Source organism: Haliotis rufescens, unplaced genomic scaffold (assembly GCF_023055435.1).
Source record: "Haliotis rufescens isolate VD_foot unplaced genomic scaffold, xgHalRufe1.0.p SCAF_2, whole genome shotgun sequence".
Classification (NCBI taxonomy): domain Eukaryota; kingdom Metazoa; phylum Mollusca; class Gastropoda; order Lepetellida; family Haliotidae; genus Haliotis; species Haliotis rufescens.
In genome coordinates this window covers 42,398,277-42,414,473 of record NW_025963890.1, presented here as the reverse complement: position 1 = coordinate 42,414,473, position 16,197 = coordinate 42,398,277, and the positions used below count along the sequence as shown (strand labels likewise).

Sequence of the window (16,197 nt, the reverse complement as noted above, 5' to 3'; positions counted from 1 at the left end):
ATCACATAAACACAGGGGCATATACACACCACACATACACACACGGACACACCACACGTTCACTCATACAGATACACACATCACATACACAAAGGGGCATATACACACACCACACATACACACACGGACATACCACACGCTAACACATACAGATACACACATCACATACACACAGGGGCATATACACACACCACATACACACACGGACACACCACACGCTCACACATACATATACACACACCACATACACACAGATGCATATACACACACTACACATACACACACGGACATACCATACGTTCACACATACAGACACACCACACGTACACACATACATATACACACATCACACATACACACCGCACTCGCGCACATATTCCAGCAGTATCACGGCGGGGGACACCAGAAATGGGCTTCACACATTGTACCCATGTCGGGATTCGAACCCGGGTCTCCGGCGTGATGAGCGAATGCTTTAACCACGAAGCTACCACACCGCCCAGTTCCTGTTCAGATAGAGTGTGTCAATGTATTTTATGCAAATACTTATCAATCATATGCATATTGTCGTATGCAGATGATGATAGTGGTATGTATTAATCTTTCCTAATATGGCACGGCAGGAGTACTGCTGCGAGGCGTCAGGCAACAAATACTTACGTTTTTAAGCAAATTGTGTGAGGTGCGGGTTCTACCGGTAGGGCAGGACATTCTTACCCTTTTCGCGAACACCTGGTATCAATACTGATTTTCAGTGATCCATTCATATAATTGTCACCGCTATTTTGCCCAATGGAACCTGTTTGGGCGGATACTTGAGAAGCCATTGGTTATTCTCTGGCGTTGACGTTTTAGATTTAGAAATCATTGTCAATCGTTTTACGTCATGTTCGATAATATGTTGTTTATTTTTATTTCCATGTACATATATAATTGATTGTAAATATTTATTGACTCTGAACTGGACAAATAAACTGTTGTTTGTTCTCGTAGGTATTGTTTTAATTTGTGAGCTGGTCGTATACAGTGATACCTGTTTAGCGAGTTCAATTCAAATGACGATTTGTAAGGGGTGGCACAACACGTGGCTGTTGAACGTGGAGATGAGCTGTATGTAGACCTCTCTCGTCTGACCCGCAACTAGTACTCCAGTATCCTGATGAAGTTGGCAGCAATTTGATTCGCTGTTTGACCTCGATCTGGAAGAGCCTGGTTAGGGATCAATCGCCCCATTCGTCACCACTCGCCCCCTAACCTGCAAGACGACTCGTCCCCCTATCGATGAATGTTATGTGCTTCGTCAAAGAATCCCTCAGAAATAATTTTTGATTTTACATGTCTTGCATCTAAAAATATACCCAAGACACAGTTAAATGTGTTCAGTCATACTGTATAATTCCGCATGTCCCGATGTGCTTTAAATTGCATCTGAAATATATGTAACACATGGGAAAATAATATGTGAACCATTACGCAACGAGTAGACAATTGTTTTAGGTATGCCCGTTTGCGCTAAGGCGGAACCCGGTCACAAAAATGGCCATGAGAGGGGCACGAGTCGCTATTCGGCTTGTCCCGGAATAACACGAGTTGGTCGCGAATGCAATCGCCCCTGTACTGTCTGTTGTCGTTGACCTGGGACGTCCGGAACGGGGTCGATCGTCAACAGTTTGGGTTTGTTGGTACCTGTTCCATAGTCTGCTAAACAGACTGTGAAACATGGAACCTATTGGCCACTGCACGCTGACTTCTGCCAGTTTCTATCATGCCAATAGCCCGTAGACTCTCCGCGCGTTGGACGGGAATAATGGTCCACCGAAATAAATCGACCTTCCCTGAAAGTGTCAAAGTCAGGAATGTCATCCTACGGATGTGTGTGGCGCTACTGCGTGCGACACGTACACACATTGGTTGTGTTTTGCTGTTATTTTTTTCAAAGACCATATACCAATGGTTGGCTGGTTGGTTGGTTTGTGGTTTTACGCCGCACTCAGCAATATTCTAGCAATATGACGGCGGTCTGTAAGTACTGGACCAGACAATCCAGAGATAACATGAGCAACGATCCACGCAATTGGGATGCATCATGCATCAACCAAGTCAAAGAGCCTGACCACCTGATCCCGTTAGTCCCCTTTTACGACAAGCATAGTCGCCTTTGCGCAAGCATGGGTTGCTGAAGACCTATTCTACCCCTGATGTTCACGCATTGGGGATATGATGACATCCTTCAACCAAGTCAGCGAGCCTGACCACCCGATCCCGTTAGTCGCCTTTTACGACAAGCATAGTCGCCTTTTATGGCAAGCACTTGTTGCTGAAGACCTGTTCTACCCCAGATCTTCATGGGCCGAGTTTATTATTAAATGAGAGCAGACGATGTCTTGTGGCCTGGGTTTAGCCCTAGTGGTATAAGGGAGGCAACTATGTTAAGACTATTGTTGCAGGCTACATGCGACTTGTTCGTTTGTGTGTGAAGGATCAGGTTTTCTGACAGATTTTCTTGTGAAAATATAAAATGATGTTCCTTAAATTAGTTCAATTCAAGTTCAAGGAAAATAACCTAAATTATAATCTGAATGCCCCGATTAAATCCGAATGCCACTATAATATTCTTCCAAAATTATTGGTTTTCTGCGGAGACGATACTATAACAGGTTCCACAATAAAGGAATTAAAAAAAATAATGAAAACTTTCAAATTGTTGCCATGGCAAAATCCATATTAACAAATGATATTAAGATATCGCCATCTTCAATTCGTTTTAGTTATCTTGGCGTTATGACCCTTTTAAAGAAAACTATCAAATATTTTAGAATTATTCTACGTTTTACTGAACATCAGAATGATGATTCAGATTCCTAGGATTCCTGTTGATAAGAATATTTTTTAAAACAAATCACATTTGGATTTTTCCCATTAAAAAAACACACTAAACTTTAAATTTAAAGCCATAAACAAATAGATCCCGATACTACTTAACACAATCATAGTACATGTTCCATAATACAATGATGTCAAGAGAGTTCTTATTCTTATTGAATGTACAATCAATGTTTTAATGATGTCAGCGATGGGGGGAGGGGGGGAGAGGGGGTAAAGCAATTGTTCAATTAGCAGTGCCTTATTAATTACTGCCAAGAGCTGCTACTCTTTATTAAAAACGTGTGTAGTTTTCCTCCAAACTGTAAAGGATGTTGACTTTTGGCACTAATTTAAAAAGATGTTGATTTCATAGGTGTAGATTTACATAAAATATGAACATCTTCATATTATGTTCATATTAGCATTATATGTAACTATGCAAGTGGTGTGTATTTTCTTCAGAAATGTTCAAGAAACTACGAATGCAGCTGATTATAATGTGTATAAAAGCGACAAAAACCTTTCCACATTCATAAGAAATAAAAAGATCGATTGTACGGTACCGACTATATCAGGAGCCTATGTTTATGATTCACTATCAAATAATGAATCACTATCAAATAATGAGTGAGTGAGTTGGGTTTAACGCCGCTTTTAACAGTATTCCAGTTATATCGCGGCGTGTCAGCTTAATGTGGGAGGAAAGCCCGAAGTGATGCAGGTCTCAGACGTTTACCACTTCGGTGAAACCCACGAGCACGGGTATGGTGCTGACAAACCTAGAAACATAATCGGGGCCAACCGGGATTCGAACCCACACTCATAGGTTTCTGGCGTGTCCAAGGGACGCAACTCTGTAAGCGAATCGCGTTGCCTTAGACGACTGGGTCGCCCGTGCCCCCAGCATTATATTTAACTATGCAAGCGGTGTGTATTTTCTTCAGAAATGTTCAAGAAACTACGAATGCAGCTGATTATAATGTGTATAAAAACGACAAAAACCTTTCCATATTCATAAGAAATAAAAAAATATATTGTACGGTACCGACTATATCAGGAGCCTATGTTTATGATTCACTTTCAAATAATGAATCACTATCAAATAATGAGTGAGTGAGTTGGGTTTAACGCCGCTTTTAACAGTATTCCAGTTATATCGCGGCGTGTCAGCTTAATGTGGGAGGAAAGCCCTCCGCCTCCGTGGTCTAGTGGTAGAGCGTCCGCCCGGAGAGCGGAAGGTCCGGGGTTCGATCCCAGACAGCGTCATACCAAAAGACGTTAAGAGATGGTACTTTTTGTTACCCTGTCTGGCGCTTGGCAATAAGGGGCTAAAACAAGGACTGGTCGGCTCGGAGTCAGTATACTGTGTCGTAGTGGGGTATTCATGTTAAACTGTGGCATGGTATCTCAGTGTGCTAGCACTATAAATCGTCATCAGTCCGGACTAGTACAAGCAGCCACACACACGTGCATGCACGTCGCTATATAAGTGCAATCTTGGACGCGACGTTAAACCCAATTTCACCTCACCTAATAAATTCTGTATGTCTATCTGTACTAAACTTGCAGGCCTACCCCTTCAGCCGGTTATGAGAAGAAGTGGGAAGTTACCGAACGGACGCACCCCTACTCGAGTATACGCTGCCTGTTCTGGTAAACTAAACGTTTTCACCTCTATTTACGTTCTCTTAATGTGATTATCAATTCATTATTGCAATATTGTCCATGCTGGTTACAATTAATCCACTCACTACTCCCCCTTACATCGTTGTTGTGACTTTAATTTATTTTAACTCACTCAAATTGGTTTTTTATCATTCAAAAATACGTCACGTTAAAAAGGAAAAATGCCGGGTCAAAAGTTTTGAAAAGAGCATTAAGGGCACCCATAAATCGACGCGTGACATGCTCTTGTTCGTCACGGAGAAGACCTGAAATTGGTACAATGTCTGAAAAGTGATAAACCTCAATATCCTAGTATGTTTGTTTATTTGTTGTTTAACGCCACTCTCCGCAATATTCCAGCTATATCACGGCGGTCTGTAAATAATAAAGGCTGGGCCAGACAGTTCAGTGATTGACATCACGAACGATCCCTTAAGTCGTGTCTTATGACAAGCATGGGTTGCTGAAGACCAATTCCAACCCGGATCTTCACGGGGCCACTGACCTAATACGCATTCCACATCAGAGGCAGCCTCATGACGTCGGACATCCGGGTATGGCCGGTAGTGTTGCTGTTTCAATTACCTTGTTGTAAGTGTATTTATAAACCTAAACATGTCGATGTACAAGGAGTATCAATGAATAAGGATTCTTTAAAAAGAATGTTTGAAGATAGCAAGCAAATGTGGTTTACATGTTTATTTATCGATATGTCAGAACAAGGCGGAATCGAACTGTGACTAATTAATGCAAGAACAATTTAACTGATACTGTACATTACCCCTTCTAAAGGGAAATTAATTAACTTAGAACATGTTAATACTTATCTTGAATGTAATTGTCACAACTGAGGGTCGGTCTGGTCGGTCGGCCTAGTGAACAAAGCGTTCGCTCGTCACGCCGAAGACCTGGGTTCGATTCCCGACATGGGTACTATATGTGAAGCCCATTTCTGGTGTCCCCCGCCGTGATATTGCTGGATTATAGCTAAACGCGGCGTAAAACCTGACTCACTCATAACTGAGATCACAGGTTCAAACACGCACGGCATGCCCAAGTTGTTTTTAATTCCAATTTTCAGCGGAAAAGTACTAAAACTATATACATATGTACATGCATCCAGATGGGCCAAGTAAACTTATGGTTGATTAGATTGAGACAACGCCCTACGCCTTCGGGGCTTGATGACCACCCAATTCCCATGTGTATCTCATGTCGTTGCCAGTGCATGTACTGTGCTAACAGACGTCGACGCTGACCAGAAGCTGAGTCACAAGAGTAGACTATTGTTGTAGATCAATTAACCAACATGTTCACAGCATGTGAACCATACAGGAAACATTCTGTGATGTCATTAATATTGGCCCAACAGACTTAAGTGTATTCTTACACCATGAGTGTGAGTGAACGAGACGGGTATCACTGCTGTCTTGCAATGTCAACGTCACTAAGTGAAGAAGACCAGAATCAGTGCATGTATAAAATGCGTACGTGTACAACAAGAATGCATCTCTTGCTTGTAAATAAAATAAATGTATAACCGTATGTCTGTACTCTCCCTGAATTGGAGGAAATAATAATCATCAGGTCTTTGAAAGGCATTTAGAAGTGATTAACGTTTCGGAGTATATGCTTATATGATGAAGGAGTAAGCATATACTCCGAAAGTTTGTGTTCCTCATAATAAAGAAGTTGACATCCATATATTCTCTTCCTTAATATAATCATAATAAAATAATTATTGTTGATGCACATTCCCATTGCACTGAGAATAAACATTAACTATTGAAACCAAGCTCATTTCCAGGGAGTTTGGTTCATCAGATCTTCTTAAGTTTAAATAATCCTCCGTGATCCGACGTGTTCCAGGTATGATAGCTTGACTCAAAGTAACCACCTCCACTTTGGCTGATATCGTACTGAGGTCGACCTTCTGTTCCATTTGGGCACCCCTTTGTATGACAGTCCTGTTGTCAGTTTCACCAGGAACATTTCCACTGACAGCTGCAGGAACCTCCGGATAGTCACCTTCACCGGAGAGATTTTGCCTTGGTGTTATATACCCTGAAGATCCTTGCTGACATACTGTAACCTCCTGGGTGTCAGTGTCTGTGGACAATGTGTAGTCATCATCGACATCAGTTGAACCTGCATGGGGAGGTGCTGGCAATTTTGGCCCTGATAAGAACAATGGCTTCATTTCGATATGGTCAATATGCAGGTCTTCATCTATTATTTCGTCGTAAATGTCTCCAGATTTATGTACCGTTTCTTCCGTGGAATGCATCACGTCTGAGTAGCCACATGTAGGTAATGAGGCAGCTCTGTCTCGGTGGATCTTTCTATTTGTAAAGACAAAATGAGAAATACAATAAATACTCTTGCTGCAACATATTCAGTCTCTTAGCAGCAAAATGCATTGAACATTTATGACAAGGAATGTTATTGATAAAAAACTTATTTTTATCACTTACACAAGGTTTCAGTGATACGTTTTGCCCGTTCATCATGTAAATGACACGGTGGGAGAACAGGACACCTGATGAAGGGGCAAGAAGTAGTCCTGAAACCTTGTGTATGTATAGTAACAATACTCCTTGTAATAAATTTATCCCCCTTCTAAATCAGTGCCTTAAAAGACTCTCGCAATGAACACCGAATGCTGAGGATTGAATGCTGAACACTGAATGATTAAGCATAATTTAATTTGATGAACATAGAACTTTCAAAACACAACTTTTATTTATCGTCATGTTACTGACATATAATATTTTCTCTAAGCTTTTTCGTAAAATGTTTCTTTGTATTCCTTGATAAAGTGCAACACAAATCATGAATAAAGTTTGCCAGATAACAATTTCCCTCAGGCCATGTGATCTCTTAAATTATACTGTTTGAAAAAGCAAACATCAACTTCATCTTACATTATGATATTTATTTATTTGACTCTATGATTGGCTTAAGTTAATGCCACTCTGAAACACATTAAACCCGAAAAAGGTATGGATAATATATGTCACAAACCTGCATCTCCAAAATAGGAAACCACACAGGGCTATTAACAAGGCAAGAGCACTTGCCAGGAATGGAAGAAAATATCCTGAAAACATCACATACATCAATGCATTATTTTCTGTACATTGGTACATATAAAGACACGTGATACAAATTCTTTGACAAATGCCGATTATTGTAAACTGAATGGAAATATGTTTCATCAGCTTGGTGAATAAAAACCCGTTGTTTCATAGGATTGGATGCTGGATTTCAATGAGTATGTATTTTTTCGCAATCTCTAATTTAAAAAGCAACAGCGCACCATTCGTTTTGGCCAGACGGATACTGCACTAATGCGATATTAAGCTGGATAAATATGTATTTGAACAAACTTCTATGTCGTCAACATCATACTAAACAGACGAGGTTAGTTACAGTGGCAGAAATTATTATTATGACGTAATGACATTCCAGAGTGACGTCATGCATGACCCACATCTGTAAATGTTCACGTAAGGATCAATCTCATTAAAATCTGATCTTAGTTCTCGCTCCCGCTAAACAAAGATCTGAGGACATCCCATTACGGGTCACGTCTGACCGACCAATGGAATGACTAACAAGAAGTCGATATTAGCCATTCAGAAGGCAGCTTAATCGAGCTTTACGGTACGAGTTTCAAACTGGCGACTACGCTTCGAAACATATTTTGACATAAACAAATGAAAAACTGAACAAAAGAACAGCCCGGAATGGCTAATAGATGGTCTAGATTGTATGAATACAGGCATAAAGCCCATAACTGCCGTTTGGAGTACCCTGTGTTTTATTATTCGAGGTTGCATGATCAAAAATCACATTCCAGCTGTCACTTTCATGATCTGATAAGCGATGTCCTGATTGGTCAGATGAAAGGTCGGTCTGACATGACCCGCAATGGGATGTCCTCAGATCTGTCGAACTCTGAAAACACATAATGTTTATCTCCTAAAGTATTTATTACATGAGACTGACCGTTATTCTTTATCAGCTCAGAGATGTAGCCAAAGACGTCTTTGTGTGAAACCTTTGTCTCAGTTGTGATGTCGCACCTGTCTCCTGTAATACCGTCTTTACACTCCAATGTACAGTTACCATCAGGTAGACAACGCACGGAGGGACACGTGTGACACACCAGGGTGCAGTTACTACCACGCTGAGACACCATACACTCATCACAGTCCCTGGTCGTGTTACACTGAAGACAGTTCTCAGGACACGTGTGTTGACAGTGACGTCCATAATACCCTTTCCTGCATCCTTGAGAGCATTCTCCATCTTCTCTGCCACATTTTAGGCAACTTACATCTGATTCGTTACAGTATCTGCAATTCTGTGGACATGTTTGATTGCACGTCGGGCCATAGAAACCATAAGTGCAACCTATAGAACACATCCCATCCTCATCTGAGCAAGTCTTGCATGTTGTGTTTGAATCAAGACACTGCTTACAGTTCTGTGGACAAGGATGATAACATTCAATACCATAGAACCCGTCATTACATATTTTGCACTCTCTGCTTGTACTGTTACACCCCTCACAGTCATCTGGACACATGGCGTCACAGGATCCCCCAAAGTATCCGTCCTTACAACCATAGATGCAATGTCCTGTATGATGTTCACAGTGACTGTCCATTTCTTCATCCTTGCAGTGTTGAGAACACGGATGGCTGCAGCGTGTTCCCCAGAAGCCAGGCTTACACCCATCATGACATGTCCCATTGATGGAACAGTTGCCCTTATGACACTGCCCACAGAGATCCTCACATCTGATTCCATAACGACCAGATTCATACTTCGAGCACTCACGTGTATTTCTGGAGGAACAAGCAATGCACCTGTCGAGACAGTGCTGCCGACAGCAGTCGCCGGACCATCCATCAATACACCCGAGCTCACACGTAGGTTTGCCGGTTGTATCAACATGATTTAACTTGATACAATTTGTGGGATCCGTACAGGCTGGAAGTGGGAACAGAAAGACTGAATACACAGGATATAAATCCATTTCTTTATGTAATCTTCAAACACTTCAACCAAATAGCACTTACAATCCATCTACAGCTTTAATTTCAAAATATAGAAACTTAAAAGGGTTTTCCAGCATAACATTCCCAGCAGCGAAAACAAATACGAGGGCTGAAATATACATATTGTTAAACAATATCGTAGAAAGCTAAGTTATCTGAAAACGCTGATTCGAACTGGTATCTTGCGGAACTGTTTTGTTTTCGACACATACGTGTCCGTCTTTATCAATAATATATTCTTCGTAATAGTTGCCGGTAATTTCAATGTTATTTTTCTATTTTTGGCAGGTTTCTATTCCAAAAGAGGAAGTTGAAAGTTATGATGTTCTAAGTTATGATGTTCTGTGTGAAAAACAGGATAACAGGAAGAAAATAGTTGTATCGACATCAAAAAGACTTAAACGACGCGATACATGCAATCTTTGTGGCCCATTTATGGTAAATGTCATCTTTATAAGAGTGAGTGAGTGGGTATGGTTTTACGCCGCTTTTAGCAATATTCCAGCAATATCACGGCGGGGGACACCAGAAATGGGCTTCACACATTGTACCCATGTCTGGATTCGAACCCGGGTCTTCGGCGTGACGAGCGAACGCTTTAACCACTAGGCTACCCGACCGCCCCGTCTTTATAAGATTTAGTTCATGCTCAGTTATGGTACCAAGATCCCTCTATTCCTTACCAATTCTAAATTTTGCCATTTTCCTCTACTTAGCATAATATGAAATATACTTGTAAATAGAAATTATGACAGAATGGAAAGTGTTTAAAGTAGTGACCTGTCTCTTAGTGACATATACTTGATCACGGGCCGATAAATATGCAAATGAAGCCACTAAGAACTACTCTTAATCTCCACACATCAATGCTATGAAGGGACAGAGGTTGCCCAGTCGTCTTAGGCGCCGCGATTCGCTGTGCAGAGTTGCGTCCCTTCGGCACGCCAGAAAGCTATGATTGTGGGTTCGAATCCTGGTTCGCCACGATTATGTTTCTAGGTTTGTCAGCACCATACCCGTGCTCGTGGGTTCCCAATGTGTGTGGGTTTTGTTTGCAGGCAAACTATCTGCACTTTATCATTAATGGGGCGGTTCGCATTCTTTATTGATGCAGTTTCTTTAGTTACTCCTTGAGGTGAAATTACTTCAAGAATGACACAATTTGAAATTATATTCTTGTGTTTCCGTAACGTCGTCGTAATTATCAAATATTAGAAATAAAAGGATCGCATTTATAAGACAATGTTTATCCCTAATATATATATTCCTTATGTCCGGCACACTCGGCAAATAATCTCTATATAGTCAGACATAAGGGCATCAAACAATTTGAAACTATATTATTGCTGCGTTTAAAGTAAGTAAAATTGTGAACGGAAGAGTGATACCTACCATGGGTAAGTACGATGATGTGAGCGGTGACAGCAATGACTGCAGATTGTGTGGCCATTGTTGTATCAGCAAACTATACCTGTGAAATATTATACACTACGTTAGACACTTCGATAATGTATAATACGATTGTCATGTGAAATCCCACGGGAAGTGAATTAATTTAAAACGTAAACGCCATAGAATAACAGATGCCATATGAAGTAAAATGCAATTTAGTGATGAAAACTATGTGAATGGAACACTGAAAATCAGTAAACACACAAGTTGTTCACGAAATGGGTATACATCTAAGCATGGTCTTCACAACTGGTGGGGGGTCGGGGTAGCCTTGTGGTTAAAGTGTTCGCTCGTCACACTGAAGACCCGGGTTCGATTCGCCACATGGGTACAATGTGTGGAGCCCATTTCTGGTGTCCCCCGCCGTGATATTGCTGGAATATTGCTTAAAGCGGCGTAAAAAATTCTCACTCACTCACAAAATGTTCAGTAAGTTCCTCATAAAAGGTCAAATAGCATGATATGGCATTGTCAACTGTCATATTTGTCAGAATCTCGAATTACTTAACCAGGTTCTTGAATGAAAAGCTCTGTTGTAAGCATCATGTGTCTTTCCATGAAATTTGAATAAAGTATATCTGCTCTTAAGTAAGTACCTTAGCAACTGACAAATGTAGAATAAATACACTGGAGCTGATGACATATTGCTGGAAATGAAGGGTTAATACACAGCTGAAAATCGAAACCATCCATCTTGGCATACAGCATCTTACAGAGGACGTCACGAACACATCCAGATAACACACTGGGTATGGTTCATAGCAATTTTTCAATTACAAGTTAAATCAGAAATGAGAAGTATAAATTTTGTTTCACACAATCAACAAGTGACTGTGAGTTACACAGAATGTAAGCTGCAGCCATCCCCAGTAACGTGTACACTACTGCTTTGTTCAGTCAATGTTTACCGCAAGGCAGGCAATAGATGATCAAACACTACTGCTTTGTTCAGTCAATGTTTACCCCAAGGCAGGCAATAGATGATCAAACACTACTGCTTTGTTCAGTCAATGTTTACCCCTAGGCAGGCAATAGATGATCAAACACTACTGCTTTGTTCAGTCAATGTTTACCGCAAGGCAGGCAATAGATGATCAAACACTACTGCTTTGTTCAGTCAATGTTTACCGCAATGCAGGCAATAGATGATCAAACACTACTGCTTTGTTCAGTCAATGTTTACCCCAAGGCAGGCAATAGATGATCAAACACTACTGCTTTGTTCAGTCAATGTTTACCCCTAGGCAGGCAATAGATGATCAAACACTACTGCTTTGTTCAGTCAATGTTTACCCCAAGGCAGGCAATAGATGATCAAACACTACTGCTTTGTTCAGTCAATGTTTACCCCTAGGCAGGCAATAGATGATCAAACACTACTGCTTTGTTCAGTCAATGTTTACCGCAAGGCAGGCAATAGATGATCAAACACTACTGCTTTGTTCAGTCAATGTTTACCGCAAGGCAGGCAATAGATGATCAAACACTACTGCTTTGTTCAGTCAATGTTTACCGCAAGGCAGGCAATAGATGATCAAAATGTGTCAACATACTTGAGGTGGCTTGTGATTGTAGAACGATAAAGTCAGCGTACCACTTCGTCAATGATAATACTGGCAAATAATCAAGATGTGCCAATCATATGAACACATGCATCTTTTGCTACAGGAAACTGGTCTTTATCTGCAAGAGATTACCCGACAATCTTACAATATTATGAACTGGAGTCGATTAGAGAAAGGTTCCTATTGTCTTGATGTATCGTAAACGAACACGGAAGTTGTACATGTTGTGGGAAAAAATGTCTTGGTAACCAAAATATGTCCTTGTCATGAAAACTGTCACACCACACATTGTTTCATAATCTTCTTTCACATACAGGATGCGGACGAATCTAAAATTATTAATGAAAGCGACAAATTCCTTTCCATAATCATAAAGATTAAAGCAACAAAACCCTTTCCATATCCAATAGAATGTACGATTCCGAATACAAACAGCCTTTGGTGTTTACATTTCACAAATTTTGAGATACAATCGAGCAAGCTCTTTCTACCAAGATTTCAAAGCGTGTCATACGACTCTTCTTCAGAAGTTGTTTGATCAAGGTTACAACATTTGAGGTGGCAGTAAAATTTTCAAAAAGCTTTCAAAATGTGGAGGACATTTCCAAATTTGACGCATCATTGACCAAATTTATGTGAGATGCAATTCTCTATGTCGACTTATGCCATATGTTCTTGTGTTTGTTTAGGTGATCAATTGACTTGCCTTTGCATGTGTTTGTGATGGGTTCCACCGGTTTTAACCATTTCAGAGATACCTGGTATCATTACAGGTTGATAGTGATTCATAAACACATGCTATAGTCAAAGTCATACAACAGACTGTTTTAGCAGAGATTCCATATGATTATGGAAATAATTTTGTCGCTCTATTTAGATTTACGCCATAATGATGATTAAAAGTCTGTGGCAATTGTAAATGGCGATGTATAAGGACTTATCTGAGTTGAGATAATTTCAATTTTAACTTTTGAGTTATTTTCCCTTATATCTCACAAATGATATTCATGAATATATTTGAGCAGTAAAGTATCACACACTCTTCGATCACACACTTTGTGTTACTTTTTAGTTATGAAATGACTATGACAACTTTGACAGCGTACAAAGAAACTGCAAGGGACAATGACGATGAAATATGTGTGCGGTGTTGCTACTCAGCAGTTATAGTTGGTTGGTTGGTTTGTTGTTTTACGCCGCACTCAGCAATATTCCAGCTATATGACGGCGGTCTGTAAATAATCGAGTCTGGACCAGACAATCCAGTGATTGATATCATGATCATCGATCCACCCAATTGGGATCGATGACATGCATCCACCAAGTCAGCGAGCCTGACCACCCGATCCCGTTAGTCGCCTTTTACGACAAGCATAGTCGCTGAAGACCTATTCTACCCCGGATCTTCACGGGTCCTCAGCAGTTATAGACTAAGACCTTAATCAAGCTGACACGATGTGATTAAACTGAAATATTACCAATTCCCTCACTAACCATGATGGTTTGATACAAATCTCTATTCACTTAATACAAATAGGTAGAGGACCGTACATGATCCACATGTACTTCGACTGTGTATCAATTCACATTAAAGCGAGTTTAAGTATTGTATAGTCCTATTTTGATGTTAGAGGGGCACGGGTGGCTCAGTCGCCTAAGGCGCCGCGATTCGCTGTGCAGAGTTGCGTCCCTTGGACACGCCAGAAACCTATGAGTGTGGGTTCGAATCCCGGTTCGCCCCGATTATGTTTCTAGGTTTGTCAGCACCATACCCGTGCTCGTGGGTTTCACCGAAGTGGTAAACGTCTGAGACCTGCATCACTTCGGGCTTTCCTCCCACATTAGGCTGACAAGCCGCGATATAACTGGAATGATGTTAAAAGCGGCGTTAAACCCAACTCACTCACTCACTATTTTATCATAATATATGAAACAAAGTTGTTGTGTGCATATGGCACTTTAACGAACACATAAACAGAATTAAAGAATATGAAATTAAAATTAGAATTCTCAGGAAGTATTCAATACTACGATAATATTTGCATTATGTATCAAAATTTGGCTACTGAAGTGACCGAGAGAGTGAATTTTGCATAACCCTACCATAAGTAATATTGCACACAGACATAAACTCAGCCAGATCATACTTTAACTATAAGCGACAAAACCCTTTCATTATCAAAGGAAACATCTGCCAAAACAGATTCCTTTGTACGTTTCCGACTAAATCATATCATAAATAGTGACGATACCAGGCGAAAAAGTTACGTACCCTGCCATACTGGTGCCATCCGTCACAAACACATACAAAATCGATTGTAAAACTGAATAAAACCCCGGAAATCACCCGATGCTCATTTGTCGGTTCTTGTTCTACCTGTTCTACCCGAGTATGACTCTGACGGGCTCCATACAAAGCACATGTGACTTACCAATGTGTAGCGGCAAATGTGAGAAACTAAAGTACGTTTGACACGGAAGTGACCGCATTGTGTTCTGCTGAACAGGTTTCACCTTCCCTCTTCCTTGCCATGCATTGTAACGAACACATGTAAGTAAGGATACATGTACCTTGTGTCCCGCGCCTATCAGAGAAGGTGGAAATAATTCTTTGTGTATTTACAAAATTGTCAAAATGAACCTCAGCAATCACTGATGAGCAGATTGAAAGACAGGTATGACAGGAGGCATCCTTGGCGTAATCCACACTCGACATCAAACCATGGAGCAGATCAATCCTCACACAACACTTGCCAACACTTCTCAATTATTATAGCAAAATACATCTAGACTTGATGTAAATGTCGCAATTGTACCAAGTTCATTCATGTTACATGTTTACAAACATATGCATTTGATCAAATTTGTAGACATACCACCAGACATTCACCGAAGTAGTAAACGTCTGAGACCTGCATCACTTCAGGCTTTCCTCCCACATTAAGCTGACACGCCGTGCTATAACTGGAATACTGTTAAAAGCGGCGTGAAACCCAACTCACTCACTCACTACATACTACTGTCAAATGGCTAGACTATTGCTGAGTGTGTAGTTTAACAACAAACAATTGTACACATGTGTAAACGGTGCGTGTAAATCAGATATTATATTATATATGCCCTAGAAATTAGTGTCCTGACTATTATACATCAATCCTGTGTAAGAGAAGAAAAAGGTTTGTTGAATTTATTGTTACATTTTGGGTAAGGATAGAACAGAACACTATGTCTAAGTTCAATACGTAGATTCATCTCCTGGCTTGGCTCGCCATCACAAACTCTGTACAAAGGACGGTGTTTCCTCCGAATAGTTGTTGATACACCAGCAGTTCAGAGTGTCAAATCACGGGCATTTTCTGCTAAAAGTATGATTGCATCAGCTACACTAAAACATTGATTATCATTGTTAACGCCCACAGATAATTCTTTGATAGGAACAATCAAATCATTGATGAGCAGATTGAATGACAGGTATGACAGGAGGCATCCTTGGCGTAATCCACACTTGACATCAAACCATGAAGCAGATTAATCCTCACACAACACTTGCCAACACTTCTCAATTATTATAGCATTATGCA

The 16,197-nt window shown here is 40.5% G+C and overlaps 1 protein-coding gene across 1 annotated transcript; it reads right to left on the bottom strand.

The window, feature by feature from the left end:
- Positions 1-5,232: 5,232 nt before the first annotated feature.
- On the bottom strand, positions 5,233-14,987 carry LOC124149408 (multiple epidermal growth factor-like domains protein 10). Its single transcript, XM_046520970.2, has 5 exons — positions 14,889-14,987; positions 10,992-11,070; positions 8,542-9,531; positions 7,555-7,630; positions 5,233-6,872 (listed from the first exon to the last, which is right to left on the bottom strand). The coding sequence occupies exons 2-5, from the start codon at positions 11,047-11,049 to the stop codon at positions 6,269-6,271; spliced, it is 1,728 nt and encodes a 575-aa protein (XP_046376926.2). The 5' UTR covers positions 11,050-11,070; positions 14,889-14,987; the 3' UTR covers positions 5,233-6,268.
- Between the last annotated feature and the right edge of the window lie 1,210 nt (positions 14,988-16,197).